At 41.0% G+C, this 15406-nt stretch overlaps 1 protein-coding gene and 1 pseudogene across 1 annotated transcript; both read right to left on the bottom strand.

Moving 5' to 3' along the window:
• Nucleotides 1-4214: 4214 nt before the first annotated feature.
• On the bottom strand, nucleotides 4215-4653 carry LOC131755227 (large ribosomal subunit protein uL24 pseudogene; annotated as a pseudogene).
• Nucleotides 4654-9562: 4909 nt separating this feature from the next.
• SPMIP10 (sperm microtubule inner protein 10) lies at nucleotides 9563-13813 on the bottom strand. Its single transcript, XM_059061596.2, has 3 exons — nucleotides 13728-13813; nucleotides 13052-13160; nucleotides 9563-9772 (listed from the first exon to the last, which is right to left on the bottom strand). Exons 1-3 carry the CDS (start codon nucleotides 13811-13813, stop codon nucleotides 9563-9565), a joined length of 405 nt encoding a protein of 134 aa, XP_058917579.1.
• Between the last annotated feature and the right edge of the window lie 1593 nt (nucleotides 13814-15406).

Here is a 15406-nt window from a genome sequence, read left to right as displayed (position 1 = left end):
TCCCCATAAAAAAAAACACTGCACCTCTTGCTACTTCTGTACCACACATTGATTTTTTCCCCCTCTGCATTATCATCTGTCTTTCTAGTAGAAAGTGTTTTATAACTTTTCTTAGATGTTAAAATGGCTCTAATAGGGAATTCCCTGGCTGTCCAGTGGTTAGGACTCGGCACTTTCACTGCCGAGGGCCGGGGTTCAATCCCTGGTCAGGGAACTAAGATCCCACAAGCAGCCTCAGCCAAAAACAAAAAACAAAAAAAGGCTCTATAGTGCCTTACTGACCTCCTTTATAAAGGTAACTTACCAAGTGCAACTAAACTCCTCTCCAGGATCGGTTGACCTTATTTCCATGTGCTCAAGCCTTGCTTGTGTGCTTCATTCACCCCAATATAAACTGTCTCGAGGGAGCCCCCTATTCCCCATCCACATATCTTTGACCTTAATTGGGGCTTCTCACCTGGGTTTATTTTCAAACAAGTTTATTCATCGCTTAATCTCCAATCCATCCTTTGAAGTGTTGCCAGATTAATTTTTCTCAAACTCTGTCATGATCATTAACATAACTCTCTATAGTAATCTATTTCGATCACTAATTTGGGGATTGAAAGTCCTCGATAAGCTGGATCCCTTTTCCTAAGATTACCTTCTTTTATTTCTCACCAGGAAACTTCTCTGCCCAGGATATTGTCACCATTCTGTAAATGCAGTGGCTTTTCCCTTCCTCATTTCCTCTACTTATGCTTTTCCCATGTGTAGAAAGTCCTTTCTAGTTCTCATTGGCTCACATCGTACCCATTGCTCAGAACTGCATCCTCCCGGGAACCACCCTGACTTCGTCGACTCTCTAAAGCTTATCTCTCTTCTGGAAGGTAGCATCAGTCAAGGACTGATCATCTAGTAATCACTTAGGATAACTGTAATGCAAACATGACTTTTGTCTTCCAATACCTGGATGACAATGAACCTTGCTGTACCTGCAAAGTATTCTCTTAAATCTCCAGAAAGACCAAAGGATGAACAAGTTACTTTTCCTGACCAAATTAAAAGCAGAGCTGTCACAGCTCATGGTTGGAGGAATTAAGTCTGTCTGCCCTGTTTGACTCCACTGAAAGAGGACTCTTGGAAATTAGTGCTCTTTGTCCCTTGGACTTCACCCCATGTGCCTTTTTCCTTTGCTGATTTTGCTGTGTATCCGTAACCGAGCAGGACCCTAGGGGGCCCTCCCAGAAGAGAACCCGCCCACCCCGACATGTCCCCTGCCTGCCTCTTGTCTGTAGAAAAACTTTAGCCTCTTAGGCCTTCCCCAAATTCTAAAGAGTAAATTTAACCAGAGAAGTGAGAAAATGCAGAAACAAAGAAAAAGAGTCAAGCAAGACAAAACAATAATATTTTAGCCATTAAACCAAGGTCAAGGGCTATAGATAATATTCTGAGCCATGTCCTTTGAGCTGTTTTGCAGATCCTGAAACCTCCACCAGGTGGAAGAAGTTAACTGTGTGCTGCCCACAAGCATGTAGACCCCAGACTTGTTGGAACCAGAATGTTGATGATATTGACTCCCTGTTACCTCACCATGAAACAATCAGAAGAATGTCCGTGAGCTGATCACACACCCCATGACCCCAGCCCTCACCCTGTCTTTAAAAACCTTTCCCTGAAAGCCTTCAAGGAGTTTGGGCCTTTTAAACACCAGCTGCCTGAACTCCTTGCTTGGCCTGCAGTAAACGCTGCACTTTCCTTCACCATGACCCAGTGTCAGTAGATTGGCCTGTTAGTAGATTGGCCAGCAAGTGGACCTAAGTTTGATCTGGTAACATATCCATTTGTTGTAATAAATCATAGCCATGAGTATGACTACATGCTGAGTCTTGCGTGTCCTCCTAGTGAATTACTGAAACTGGAAGTGGTCTAGGGGACCTCTAACACACAAGGCAAATGACCTTCAATGAGTGAATGAATAAACAAATTGTGGGGACTTCCCCGGTGGTGCAGTGGTTAAGAATCCACCTGCCAACGCAGGGGACACTGGTTCGATCCCTGGTCCGGGAAGATCCCACATGCCGTGGAGCAACTAAGCCTGTGTGTCACAACTGTTGCACCTGTGCTCTAGAGCCCGTGAGCCCCAACTACTGAAGCCCACGTGCCTAGAGCCCATGCTCCACAACATGAGAAGCCACTTCAATGAGAAGCCCACTCACCTCAACCAAGAGTAGCCCCCGCTTGCCGCAACTAGAGAAAGCCCCTGAGCAGCAACGAAAACCCAATGCAGCCAATAAATAAATAAATAAATAAAAATAAATAAACAAATAAACTGTGGTACATTCATACAATGAAATACTATTCAGCAATAAAAAGGAACAGCCTGAACTGATGAAATAGCAGCAGCACCAAAGTGTCTTATAGGTAATGAAAACCATTTACCTGTGATCCAAATTCTTTAATCTGTATCAGCTACGTGGGCTGTGGCTTTGATTACCTTTGGACAAACTATAATGTTTAAGGAAGTTCTACATATGCTTCTTGCATAGCGGCACCTCCTAGACATGTTGACAGTACTTAGAGTGTGGTCCACACATAAGCCTCACCTGGAAGGTTGTTAAAAATGTAAATCTGGGGGCCCCATCTCAGAACCGTAAGAAATGTGGTGCAAGGAGGAGAGTAGCTCTTCACGGGCAATGAAAGAGGGGACAGCTCTTAAAGATACTACCATCTACCTACAAGGAGCAGGTATGATTGAATGGCTTTGGGGGGGAGGGAAAGGTGAGCAGATGGGATCTAATGTGATTTCTGAGACCCAGAGAACCCAGAACATAGGACGTTATTAGGTGATGGTATTTACCAATGTTAGATAACTTGTAGAAATAGTTAAGTCAGGAGAAAACAGTAGGCCTGAAAAGAAGAAGAGTGGGGAAGATGCGGAGCTCATCTGATGGATGTGAGGCTCCTGGTGAGACAATTATTTGAAAGATACAGCTTGGAATAGAAATGCTAGCCTATCCCCTAAAAGAAATTAGAGATATGAATTTTTGGTTTTTTTCTTAGTGGTGATATTTGAAGCAAAGATGGCTGATGAAAAGCGTCCCTCTTCCCATTTGAGGGGATTTCCTATTTCCTGCTACTCCAATATTCTTCCTCTTGGGAAAAAGCTACTTTGCAACTGAGTTAGCCATGGTATGGCTAAAATTTAACTCCCAACCCAACCCGTATGTCTATCCACAGGCCTAATAAGAATCCAAACTTCTTTATTTAGTGTCATGCTAAGCGCTTTTATGTTCCCTAACAGACTATTTACAACTCTACGAACGAGCTATCTGTAGCCTCATTTTCCAGATGACAAACTGAGAGAGAGGAATATGGTGCGTGGAGCTGCTTGAAACCACACAGTTAGTAGTGAAGTCAAAATTCAAAGCCAGATCAGCCTATCCGAAGTCCATGCTCTCGGAAGTGCTTTACTGATGGCTTTTAATTTGTCCCTAGAAAAGATATATTTTCCTGTTTAAATGTGTTCTCCTTTGTTTTCTCTTTTTTAGTTTTCAAATTTTTACATATCAGATGAAATTGCTCTGTGGCTCGGTAAAGTGCAAGGCACTGATGAGAGTACCCAAAGGGTTTAAGCTCCCCTTCGTTGATAAAATGCTCTATTTGAAAATTTTGTTAGTTTCAGAGGCACTGAAGAATTTTTACCTTATTAAAAAAAATGCAAACCAACAAAACATTTTTTTTAAAAGAAAAAAAAAAAAAAAAATCTTTGTCTTTTTTTGAGTGACGCAGCAGAGACCTCTTCTGGTCAAGAAGGAGAAGTCTTAGGCAGAGAACCAACTTGGAAAAGGTTGGGTGGAGAGAACTGGTACAGGAGAAAATAGGATATGAAATAGTTTTCATAGAAGAGTTGACAGTTATGTTGGATATAAAACTCTGACAGCAGAACAGAGAGGAGTGCTTTCCACACATGCGGAGAAAAATATATGTTTGCTGTAATTTACAAAGATACGAGGATGTAAATGAGAATCATTTATAACTCCACGGTCCAAAACTAATATTGTAAACATTTTGATGCACTGGCTTCCAGCATTGTTTTCTGGTCATATGCATTCTTTTTATTCACACTGGGTACACCTTGACTTTTTCATCTAGTGTTCTGTCACACACATTTTGCCACATTCTCCTTTTTTTCATTTTAACAGTTTTTAGTGAAAGTTGTATATAAGATTATTTTATTCTTGCGTCTTCTCAGTTGTTTCTTTCTTATGTCTGCCCTTTTCCTTTCCTACCTGGAGAGATTTGACTTTATGTTCAAGGATCTTTTTGTGGTCTTTGTCCAGTTTTAGTCTAGTGACAAGCACCTTGTTGGGGCGAATGCCCACATGGACAGTTGTGCCATTAGCCTCCTCTTGCTGCACCCAGTCAGTATAGGTGACATACTTCTTCCCGTAAGCCTGGGCTACGTTGCCAATTTGCTGCCCTTTGCAGTGCCCTCTCATAATCTGAACTTCCTCATCTTTTTGGATACGCATGGATCGAATACTGTACTTCTGTCTCAGCTCTTTGGAAAGAGGGGGAAGACATAATCTTCTTGTGAATGTGGGAAGGTACATTGACGTGCCTTTTCTAGTTCTTGCTTTGATCAGAAGCCACAAAGGGATTGAACTTCATTTTGGCTGCTGGTACTTCAGCAATGGTCACTGTTTTGGTCACATTCTTTTTTTTTTTTTTTTTTTTTTTTTTTGCGGTACGCGGGCCTCTCTCTGTTGTGGCCTCTCCCATTGTGGAGCACAGGCTCCAGACGCGCAGGCTCAGCGGCCATGGCTCACGGGCCCAGCCGCTCCGCGGCATGTGGTATCTTCCCGGACCGGGGCACGAACCCGTGTCCCCTGCATCGGCAGGCGGACTCTCAACCACTGCGCCACCAGGGAAGCCCTGGTCACATTCTTGAAAGAAGAAAGATGCTTTCTGACAGCAAGACTTTTATTGGTAAATCACATAAAAGCCAGAGAAGTTTCAGTGAAGACTTTTGTACTGGTCCCCACGTTGCTGGGGCCCCAGTTACGCAATGAGATGCACACAGCTTGGGGAGTGTAGTGCTGGCTCCATTCTAGCCGCTGCTCACCTTCTCTGCCAGACTCCCCTGTGTGGGGTACACCTATTCACCTGCTCTTGGTGGCCCCTCAGCCTGCCAGAAGCTAATCAGTAAAGGCCAAATATGATCACCTATATTCTCAGTATGTGAAAAATATATCCTTTGGCATTTTTGACCCTGGAAATCCCAGAGATTTCCCAGTCACTGGGACTAACCCACCTGGGCCAAAGCATCATAATCTACTCTCTTGCAAGGAAATTTACAGTCTTAAACTAAACCACAGTGGAATGGGGAGTTTTTGCTTTTTTTTTTTTTTTTTTTTTTTGCGGTACGCGGGCCTCTCCAGTGCCGTGGCCTCTCCCGTTGCGGAGCACAGGCTCTGGACGCACAGGCTCAGCGGCCACGGCTCACGGGCCCAGTCGCTCCGCGGCATGTGGTATCTTCCCGGACCGGGGCACGAACCCGTGTCCCCTGCATCGGCAGGCAGACTCTCATCCACTGCGCCACCAGTGAAGCCCCTGCTTTTTTTTTTTTGAATGGGGAGTTTTGAAAGGAGGATGCCAAAGGTACAAATTAGAATTTACATTTAAGAGAGTGACATTAGGTGAGGAATAATCTGAAAGAGAATCACTTCCTGGACGTAACTTAGGGGTCACACAAAATTAGAGAAAATTAAGTAAGACAGAATAATTGATACCATAGGGTGATGAGACCGTCACTGGGCCAGACCTAACAATTAGCACAATTGGATGCGAACAATATACTCAGGTGTTTTCATGAGGCAAGAACCAAGCACTGTACATTGCTCAGTGCAACTCTTTTGTTGAAGGGTTTTTTTTTTCAGTTTATTCCTAGAGATGTATAAAGGTCCTACTCAAATGAGCTTCTGCAGTTCTAGGCACCCCTTCATAGAGAGGTGAACCTCTTCAGGATGTCCTGCAGCATTCCTATTCCTCATTGCTGTGAAATTGAGCCTCAGGTGTCACCCTGGATTTTAAATTCTAGTTGACTGGTATAAATACAGAGAAGTATCTTGAATTTTAACTTAAAGATCTTGCTGATAATTATCATCACCATCCAGATTTTCTTTTGTTTTCAATGGAAGAGAAAATAATGGAGAGATACTTGACAGGAATATAGTCCTGTCAATGCTTACACTTGAGAAGAAGTGGGTTAATTGGCTCAGGTCTATTTTAGAGGCAAAGTAGGGAATTAATTATAGGAAGCAAAAATCTTCAATTTATCCTAAATAGCTTTTAGAAATTCAGAACTGCTTTTTTCTTTTTTCTTTTTATTTTCTTAAATTAGATGTATAAATTGTCCTCCTGGCAATTTCTCAAGTTTGGACTGAAGTGTGTGTAGAATGACAATTATATAAATTATATTTCACAGTTTTCTTCCTCACATACCTTTATTTAGGCTCTAGTACTTGTCAGTTGAGGAGACAGATATATTCTTTTTGTTTTGTTTTTGTTTTCAATTTATTTGCTCATTTATTTTTGGCTGTGTTGGGTCTTCGTTGCTGCCCATGGGCTTTCTCTAGTTGCGGTGAGCGGGGGTGACTCTTCGTTGTGGTGCACGGGCTTCTCATTGCGGTGGCTTCTCTTGTTGCAGAGCATGGGCTGTAGGTACGTGGACTTCAGTAGTTGTGGCATGCAGGCTCAGTAGTTATGGCTCATGGGCTCTAGAACGCAAGCTCAGTAGTTATGGCACACGGGCTTAGTTGCTCCACTGCATGTGGGATCTTCCCAGACCACAGATCAAACCTGTGTCCCCTGCATTGGCAGGCGAATTCTTAAGCACTGTGCACCAGGGAAGTCCAAGGCAGATATATTCTAGTATCTCTTCTAGTTCTTTGGACTGGGCTTTATGTTCTCTTGAGAACTTGGATCTAAAGGACCACGGGATCCTGTAGAACAATTTTTAAAAGGCTAGAGTTTCACTTCCAGCATGACAATGTGAGGAGTTCTTCAGACTCACTACCAAAAACAATCAGTAATAATTATAAAAGGACAGCCATTTAAAGTCTCTGGACATGGTCCTGGGTGCATACAGCAAATGAAGAAATACTTATTTAATGAAATCTCCTAAAGCTCAGTGAACCCTGAGGTGTTTGATCCAGGACCCACTTTTCCCCTCTCCCCTCCCAGCTCACCATAGTGGAAACTCTACTGCAGACTGGTGCAGCCAAGAGCACAGGGTTCCTCTCCCCACAGATCCCAGGTAGAGGGCTGTCTTCCCAGGCAGGGCAGGATATCAGCATTTCTCATCCTGACCCCAGCTACCTGTTTCCAAAGGTAAGTTCTATGCAAGTGTGGCCAAAAGGTGGGGGACTCCCTTTTTCTGCTCAGCCCCAGTTCATGGGTTGGAAGCTCTGCCTTGGGCACAGAGGCTCTGAGAATACTGGGGCCCTAATTCTCCCTGCCCCAGATCATAAGGTGGTGGTTCCACACTGGGAGAGACAAGCTGAGAAGACCTGAAGCTGAAACCAAGCAGGACACTGCAGAGCCTTCCTAGGTACAAAAACCCCTCTGTGTCTCCCATTTCTTGTTTGTAGAAAAAGTCTTTGGTCTCCTAGGCCTTCCCGAAGTTCCAAAGCAGTTATTAATTAGGGAAGTGAGGGAATGCAGAAACACAGGAAAAGCAGTCAAGAAACAATCGTTCAGTGGTAAAACAGAGTCCTAGTTCCTCCTCAAGCAATATATACAACAATCTGACACATATCTTTGAGTTGTTCTGCAGGGACAAAGACTCCCACCCAGGCTGAGGATGGTGACTACAGGCTGACCACAGCATAGAGACTCCATACTGGTTGGAACCAGGTTGGTGATTAAGATTCCTGAAACACCACCCTGTTAACAACCACCAACCAATCAGAAGAAAGTCATACCCACTGTAACCCTCACCCTGAATGTTGCCTTTAAAAAACTTGCCCTGAAAGCCATCGGGGAGTTTGGTTCTTTTGAGCATGAGCTGCCCATTCTCCTTGCTTGGTGCCTACAATAAATGCTGTATTTTCCTTCACCACAACCCAGTGTCAGGAAATTGTCAAGTGGACCCAATTTCAGTTCAGTATCACTTAAATTGTCTTCCTTAATAATTTACTTTATTTATGCATTCTTTACTGATTTTTAAGTTGATATTAGATGGACAGCTCCATCTTTTTTTGTGATAGTTTCCTTGGTGCTGTTATCAGATATGAACACTTGGCTGAATGAAGCATAGCTTAGACCCACTATGGTCTTTTAAAAAAAAATTCTGGTAAAATATATATGACATGAAATTAATGATTTTTACCCTTTTTGAGGGTACAATTCAGTGGCATTAAATACATTCACCCTGTTATGTAACCATCCATCTACAGAACTTTTCATGTCAAACTGAAACTCTGTACCCTTTAAATGATAACTCCCCATTCTCCCCTCCTCTGTAGCCCTTGGTAGCTAACTACCATTCTCTTTTCTTTCTCTAAGAATTTGACTATTCTAGGTATCTCATATAAGTGAAATCACACAATATTTGTCTTTTTATGTCTTATTTATTCACTTAGCCTGTTGTCAAGGTTCCCCATGTTAGAACATGTAACAGAACTTCATTTCACTTTATGGCTGACTGATAATCCATTCCATTCCATTCCATTTATATACCATATTTTGTTTATCTGTAGGGAAACAAAATGTCTGCTGCTATGAACATTGGTGTACAAATATCTGTTCAAATCCCTGCTTTCAATTCTTCTGGGCATATACCTAGAAGTGAAATTGCTGGATCATAAAGTAATTCTGAGTGTAATTGTTTGAGAAATCACCATACTGTCTTCCACAGTGGTGCATCATTTTTGCATACAGTGATTATTATGTCTTAAGTTATGTAAATCAATCCTTCACTATAGGAAATTGATACTTGGATACAGTGAGCCAATATGGAAACATATGTCTCAGCTAAAATTGTATGATGTATCACAGAGTCGTGTACTAACACTTCTAATAACCATGAAGATTAGCTGCTGGTCTCTATAGCCTTAGGGGGTGTGTTGGTGCAGTGGAGCAGAAGGAAGGGTGTTGGAGCAGTCAGAAAAGAAGCAAAAAGAATTCCACATCCTGCAACTCTATTTCAGTTTGACTTTCTTGACATTGAGTTTTGGAGGGGATGAATACTAAGGGTGGAATGAGAAGGAGAGAAAGGTAGAGGAGGTTAAATGGTAGGACTGGATCCGTCAGCTGTTTCTTAACTACTTGGTGTGAAATTAATTTCAGTGAGACACTTTTCCTTGTTTCCCCACATCATCTCAGATATTCTCAGAGACTATTTCTTTTCTAAGCTATTATAATATAAAAAGTATGCAGTTGACTTATAGCCTTTGAACAAATTGAACCTATAGGCAAAATACAAATGTACAAGGACTTAAACATTATGGGAGAGAGAGAGAGAGAGAGAGAGAGAGAGAGAGAGACTGAAGTACTTTATCATTTTATTCTTCTTTCATCAGACCAGTCGCCTCCTGAAGCCATGGGAAATCACAGTGCTTTGGTACTTGGAGAGAGGTGAATGCAGAGGCATATCTGCAATTTTCATTTCTGGTGGGCCTTTCTTCAAGACAACTTTATGATCTTCCCCATGGCAAAGCCTTTCACTATGATTCAAAAACAGAGAGTCTTCCAAAGGGCCGGCATGGATCCCACATGCTTCTGCATGCTAAAAGAAAAAAAAATCTGCTGTATATCACACCAAAAATCACTTTATTAGGGACTTCCCTGGTGGTGCAGTGGTTAAGAATCTGCCTGCCAATGCAGGGGACACGGGTGCAATCCCTGGTCCAGGAAGATCCCACATGCCGCAGAGCAACTGGACCTTTGCACCACAACTACTGAGCCTGCGCTCTAGAGCCCGTGAGCCACAACTACTGAGCCTGCGTGCCACAACTGCTGAGGCCCGCATGCTCTGCAACAAGAGAAGCCATCACAATGAGAAGCCCGCGCACCACAGCAAAGAGTGGCCCCCATTCGCTTGCTGCAACTGGAGAGGGCCCTCGTGCGACGACGAGGACACAATTCAGAGAATAATTAATTAATTTTTTTAAAAAACACTTTTTTTTTTTTTTTGCGGTACGCAGGCCTCTCACTGTTGTGACCTCGTCACTTGTAGAGCACAGGCTCCGGACGCGCAGGCCCAGCGGCCATGGCTCATGGGCCCAGCCGCTCTGCGGCATGTGGGATCTTCCCGGACCGGGGCACAAACCCGCATCCCCTGCATTGGCAGGTGGACTCTCAACCACTGAGCCACCAGGGAAGCCCTAAAAAACCACTTTATTAGATGAAGATGGAAGTTGCCCAACAGTTTTTCTAACTGTTCCTGTTGAGGAGGAAGGTCTAGTGGGCAGAGTAATATCCCTTTTTTAAAAGCAGTGCTCTCTCACTGGTGTCTTCCAACCAACAGGAAGAGCCAGTGGTGTGGGCTGCAGACTATAAACTTGGAGTCAGATCACTGACTTTTAGCTTCACTACTTTTGTGTTCTTGTACAAGTCATTTACCTACCGTGAGACTCAGTTTCTTCAAACATAAAATGGGATTTATTAAAGGATTCTTTGCGTATTGAATAAAACATTCTATGTGAATGAAAAAACTTTCGCCAACTACTAAGTAAAATAGCTACACAGTATGCAGCTGCTGCTGCACCCTGTTGCTGGATAGATAACAGCTACTTAAGATTATCTTAGTTGTACATCTATTTCTGATTCTTTGATACTGCTGAACAGCAGTCTGGCCTGGTCTTGGGGTGCCTCTCCCTCTCTCCTATGCTGTGTTCTCATTTTTAAGAGCTATATCATCTCCTATAGGAAAAATGGTAAAATGAAAAGAAAGCATAGCTAGCATTTATTCAGTGCACATTCATTTCATTGTAATTCTCATTTAATTTTCACTTTTACTCTGTAAGGTAGAATATTCCATACACCAGTCGCTAATTATATTTTTTAAATTGTTAGGAACACTGTCAACTAAATTGCAGAAGTGAAATAACAATGAAAAAATTATGCTGACTTATAGCTCTAAAGAGTAAGGGCAAGACTAACAGAAATGTTTTGATGCATTCAAAACAGTTCTTCATTATTGACTTCAACTCAAAGTTTATACCCTATTGTTCTAGTAAATGAAAAATATAAAGTCAGTACTACTATTGTCACCATGCTAAAGCTATTTAGGACATTGAAAGTGACTTGATAATCCACTACGTTACATGAAATACAGCCCAATATTAAGATATTAGAAAGTCTTAATAACCATACAAATTTGATGCTTAAGTCTGGTATTTGAATCGTGATTTCCTTAGTTTTATGTTTGTTTTCAAAATATCAGATAGAAATACATATAAAATAATCATCTCAAGGCAAATGGCAGACTCATTTATTACATTGTATGTATGCATTCTATAAGAAAATAATTGAGCCATATTTTTATATTTTGTATATCATATAATATCCATATTTTGTAATGTCTCTGTCTTCACAAAGTATATTCTTTTTTTTTTTTTTTTTTTTTTTTTTTTTTGCGGTATGCGGGCCTCTCACTGTTGTGGCCTCTCCTGCTGCGGAGCACAGGCTCCGGACGCGCAGGCCCAGCGGCCATGGCTCACGGGCTTAGTTGCTCCGCGGCATGTGGGATCTTCCCGGACCAGGGCACGAACCCGTGTCTCCTGCATCGGCAGGCGGATTCTCAACCACTGCGCCACCAGGGAAGCCCACACAAAGTATATTCTTATTCAACATTAATTGCTTATCCTTTAGAAATTTGGAAATTAGTTATATAAACACATTTCTTCCTAGGAATCCTAACATGAAATCTCCTCTTATTGCCTGATTCTTACAAAATATTATAATTTCCTTTAAAGAAACAACTTACCTTTTCACAAGTGAATGGTCAATCAATCTGAATTTGGAAAATGTTTTGAAACTATTGACTACTGAATCAGAGCATTGAGTGGGCAAGGAGTCTTATCTGTAAATCTAGCCAAACGGTTCCCATAGCTCTCAACCTGAGTGTGCAGTACAACTGTAAAAATACACGCTCTGTAAAGAACAGACTTGTGGTTGCCAAGGGGGAGGGTGGATGGGGGAGAGCTGGATAGGGAGTTTGGGGTTAGCAGATACAAACTATTATATATAGAATTGATAAATACGGTCCTACCATATAGCACAGGGAACTATATTCAACATCCTGTGATAAACCACAAGGGAAAAGAATATAAAATATACATATATATGTATAACTGAATCACTTTGCTGTACAGCAGAAATTAACACATTGTAAATCAACTATACTTCTGTTTAAAAAATTACATGCTCTGTACTGTAGCTTTAATGTTAATGGTGCCTACTTCTGATGAACTTCTTAACAGCTGTGAGTTGCCATTATGTAGAGAAAAAGGTAGACACGTATTTATGAAATCTTTTGGTTTATCTATTTTAGGTTTGTAATTGGGTTATTTGAATAGATATTGCTATTTAACTTTTGTTTGCAAGTTTATGTGAAGGCGCATCAAATAGTTTTTGTCAGAATAGAATGGTGGTTGTTGGAGCCTGGTAGGAGGAAGAAACGAGACAAAGGGTACAAATTTTCAGTTTTAAGAAGAATAAGTTCTAAGGGTCTAATGTTCAGTACAGTGACCATAGTTAATAATACGGTATTATATACTTGAAAGCTGCTGAGAGTAGATCTAAAGCATTCTCACTGCAAGAAAAAAAGAGTCAACAATGTGAAGTGATGAATGTGTTATCTTGATCTTGGTAATCACTCCACAATGTATATCAAAGCATCACGTTGTATAAAGTTATACAATCATATTTGTCTGTTATTCCTCAATAAAGCTGAAAAAATGAAAAATAAATTTCAAAGCAGCTTTTGTAGAGTTATATATGTCTATTCACAGATATATTAAATAGTATAGGTTTTTTATTATAAATACCTATAGGAAAATACCTTCAGATTCACATTCCTGAATTTCATGTTCTGTTTCCAAGGCATTACATAACGTCTTGGGATCATCCGTTGCTTTAATGAAAACCGTGGCAAATGAATCTCACCACACCTGAAGATTAGGAAAGCAAGAAGAAAGGATATACTGTGAGCTAAATTCAATTACTTTAGCTTCATTTTACGGAATGGAAGCAGTTGTGTTGTGTCTGTGAGGTTTGGACCCTCGCAGCTGCAGGACAGAGCTGTGTCACTGTTTGAGGCTCACCTAGTAGATAACCAACCCATTAAATCCCCGAGTATCACCAAGATCAAGAGTCTGGGCTGGGTATCCGTAGCTAACTGCACGCTGTCCTTTACAATTTGCTCATGATGTTCATTTTGGCCTGACTTTAAGGGGGAAGACAGCACACCATGATCTATCTCAGGCCTACTCATTACCTAAAGGAATCACTGGCCAGTCAGAAAAACCAGTAACTAATTTAGCTTTTGAATTTAGTACATGCCCTACACTCAGGTCAGACTTGCTTTCTCTGCACACACATTGTTTTGTTCTAGAACATAAAGCTTTCTATATAGATGCCAAGGGGAAACACAGAATTAGCGTCCTCATCTATGTAGCTCCCAGATTGAAAACAAAGAAAAAAAACCACCCAAAAACCCAGAACCCTTAAGTCCTCACTTAATAGCAGGCTTATATGAATTCTCATCAGAACAGTTGTTGGTGAGTTTAGGTAAGATAGGACAAGTGTCTTTGCCTGAAGCCATCACTGCCAGTAGTGACAGGAATTCTCATCTAGAACTTTACTAGTCTACTATTCTAATTATGATGTCATAGCTGCCTCAGATCTAATAATGTTTTGCTAATTTCATAGCAACCCATAGCAGTTACTTTAGCAGTCAATTAAGAGTGTGGCACTTAGAGCGATTTTCGGTGTTTTTAATACACCTTGAGTACATCATCATTCTTATCATGAACACTTAAAAATGATGCTTGCAGATATATTACAAATTTGACAGATACTAGAAAATATATTGGACTAAAGAATTATTATTCACAAATCACTTCAACTTAACACCATTTACCCTTAGCTGATTTTCCTCTTAACATAGTGCACGTGGTTGATAATGTGTCCCATTTATGTTTCACCATTACTTAGACACACTTTAAGGTGCAAATCAAACTTGCCTAAACCCAAACCAATCCAACCCATATTATCTCCTAAGATTTGAGTTATATCGCAGAGTATTTTAGGTAACAAAACTCATTTTAATAAAGAAAAATTATGAGTGAGGATGAGCACCTAAATTACTAGGCCAGAGACATGGAGGGTTATTACTGCTAATACTCCTAGCCAGAAGGAGGAAAAATGTTAGGCTGAGCAGGAAGAATGACTGCAATGTACACTGCCTTGGTCAGAGTATTAACTGAATACATATCCAGCAACAGTCTGGAGAGAACTTCCTAGATCTGGATAGTCAGAAAAGTTTAGAGAAGAGTAATGTTAATACACAAAACTTTACAGAACCTTAAAAACTGAAGCATTGGTTTCTATATATAACATTAGGATGTACTACAATCCAGAAATCTGGTTTGCAAATGTTAAGGAAATAACAATTGATGAAAACAATCTGGGAAGGCGGGAATGAGGGAGGAGCAATCCACCGAAGATGAAGCAGCTTGAGGTATTAATGTCCCTCAAAAACTGTAAATTTCACTAGAAAAATTAGCAATATTTACATGAGTAAGTGGCATTTAGATTTCTGAATGTTGATTATCTTTCCTGATATACTATACCTTTAAAATCACCTTACATAAAATAATCTCAGGGACTGTGGTGATCATTTTACAACTCATAAAAATACTGAATCACTATGCTGTATACCTGAAACTAATGTAATATTGTAAATCAACCATACTTCAATTTAAAAAAATTCTTTAAATAAATAAATGGTTTAAAAAATCTCAGGGACAATGTTTAAATACTTACCTATTTAAAATGTTTCTTGGGGCTTCCCTGGTGGTGCAATGGTAGAGAATCTGCCTGCTAATGCAGGGAACACGGGTTCGACCCCTGGTCTGGGAAGATCCCACATGCCGCGGAGCAACTGGGCCCGTGAGCCACAACTACTGAGCCTGCGTGCCTGGAGCCTGTGCTCCGCAACGAGAGGCCGCGATAGAAAGGCCCGCGCACCACGATGAAGAGTGGTCCCCACTTGCCACAACTAGAGAAAGCCCTCGCACAGAAACGAAGACCCAACACAGCAAAAATAAATAAAAAATTAATAAACTCCTACCCCCCACATCTTTAAAAAATAAAATGTTTCTTTCCTAGGTTATAGCAATTTTATGAAAGAACA

Source organism: Kogia breviceps, chromosome 4 (genome assembly GCF_026419965.1).
Source record: "Kogia breviceps isolate mKogBre1 chromosome 4, mKogBre1 haplotype 1, whole genome shotgun sequence".
NCBI classification, from domain to species: Eukaryota; Metazoa; Chordata; class Mammalia; order Artiodactyla; family Physeteridae; genus Kogia; species Kogia breviceps.
This window is presented reverse-complemented; position numbering and strand designations above follow the sequence as displayed.

Coding starts and splice junctions, on each gene's coding strand:
- SPMIP10 (XM_059061596.2), bottom strand. CDS start 13,813: ATGGCTTCAGGCAAAGACACTTGTCCTATCTTACCTAAACTCACCAAC. Junction 13,161..13,727: donor TCATATAAGCCTGCTATTAA/GTGAGGACTTAA, acceptor CCTAATCTTCAG/GTGTGGTGAGATTCATTTGC. Junction 9,773..13,051: donor TCAGGAATGTGAATCTGAAG/GTATTTTCCTAT, acceptor TTTTTCTTTTAG/CATGCAGAAGCATGTGGGAT.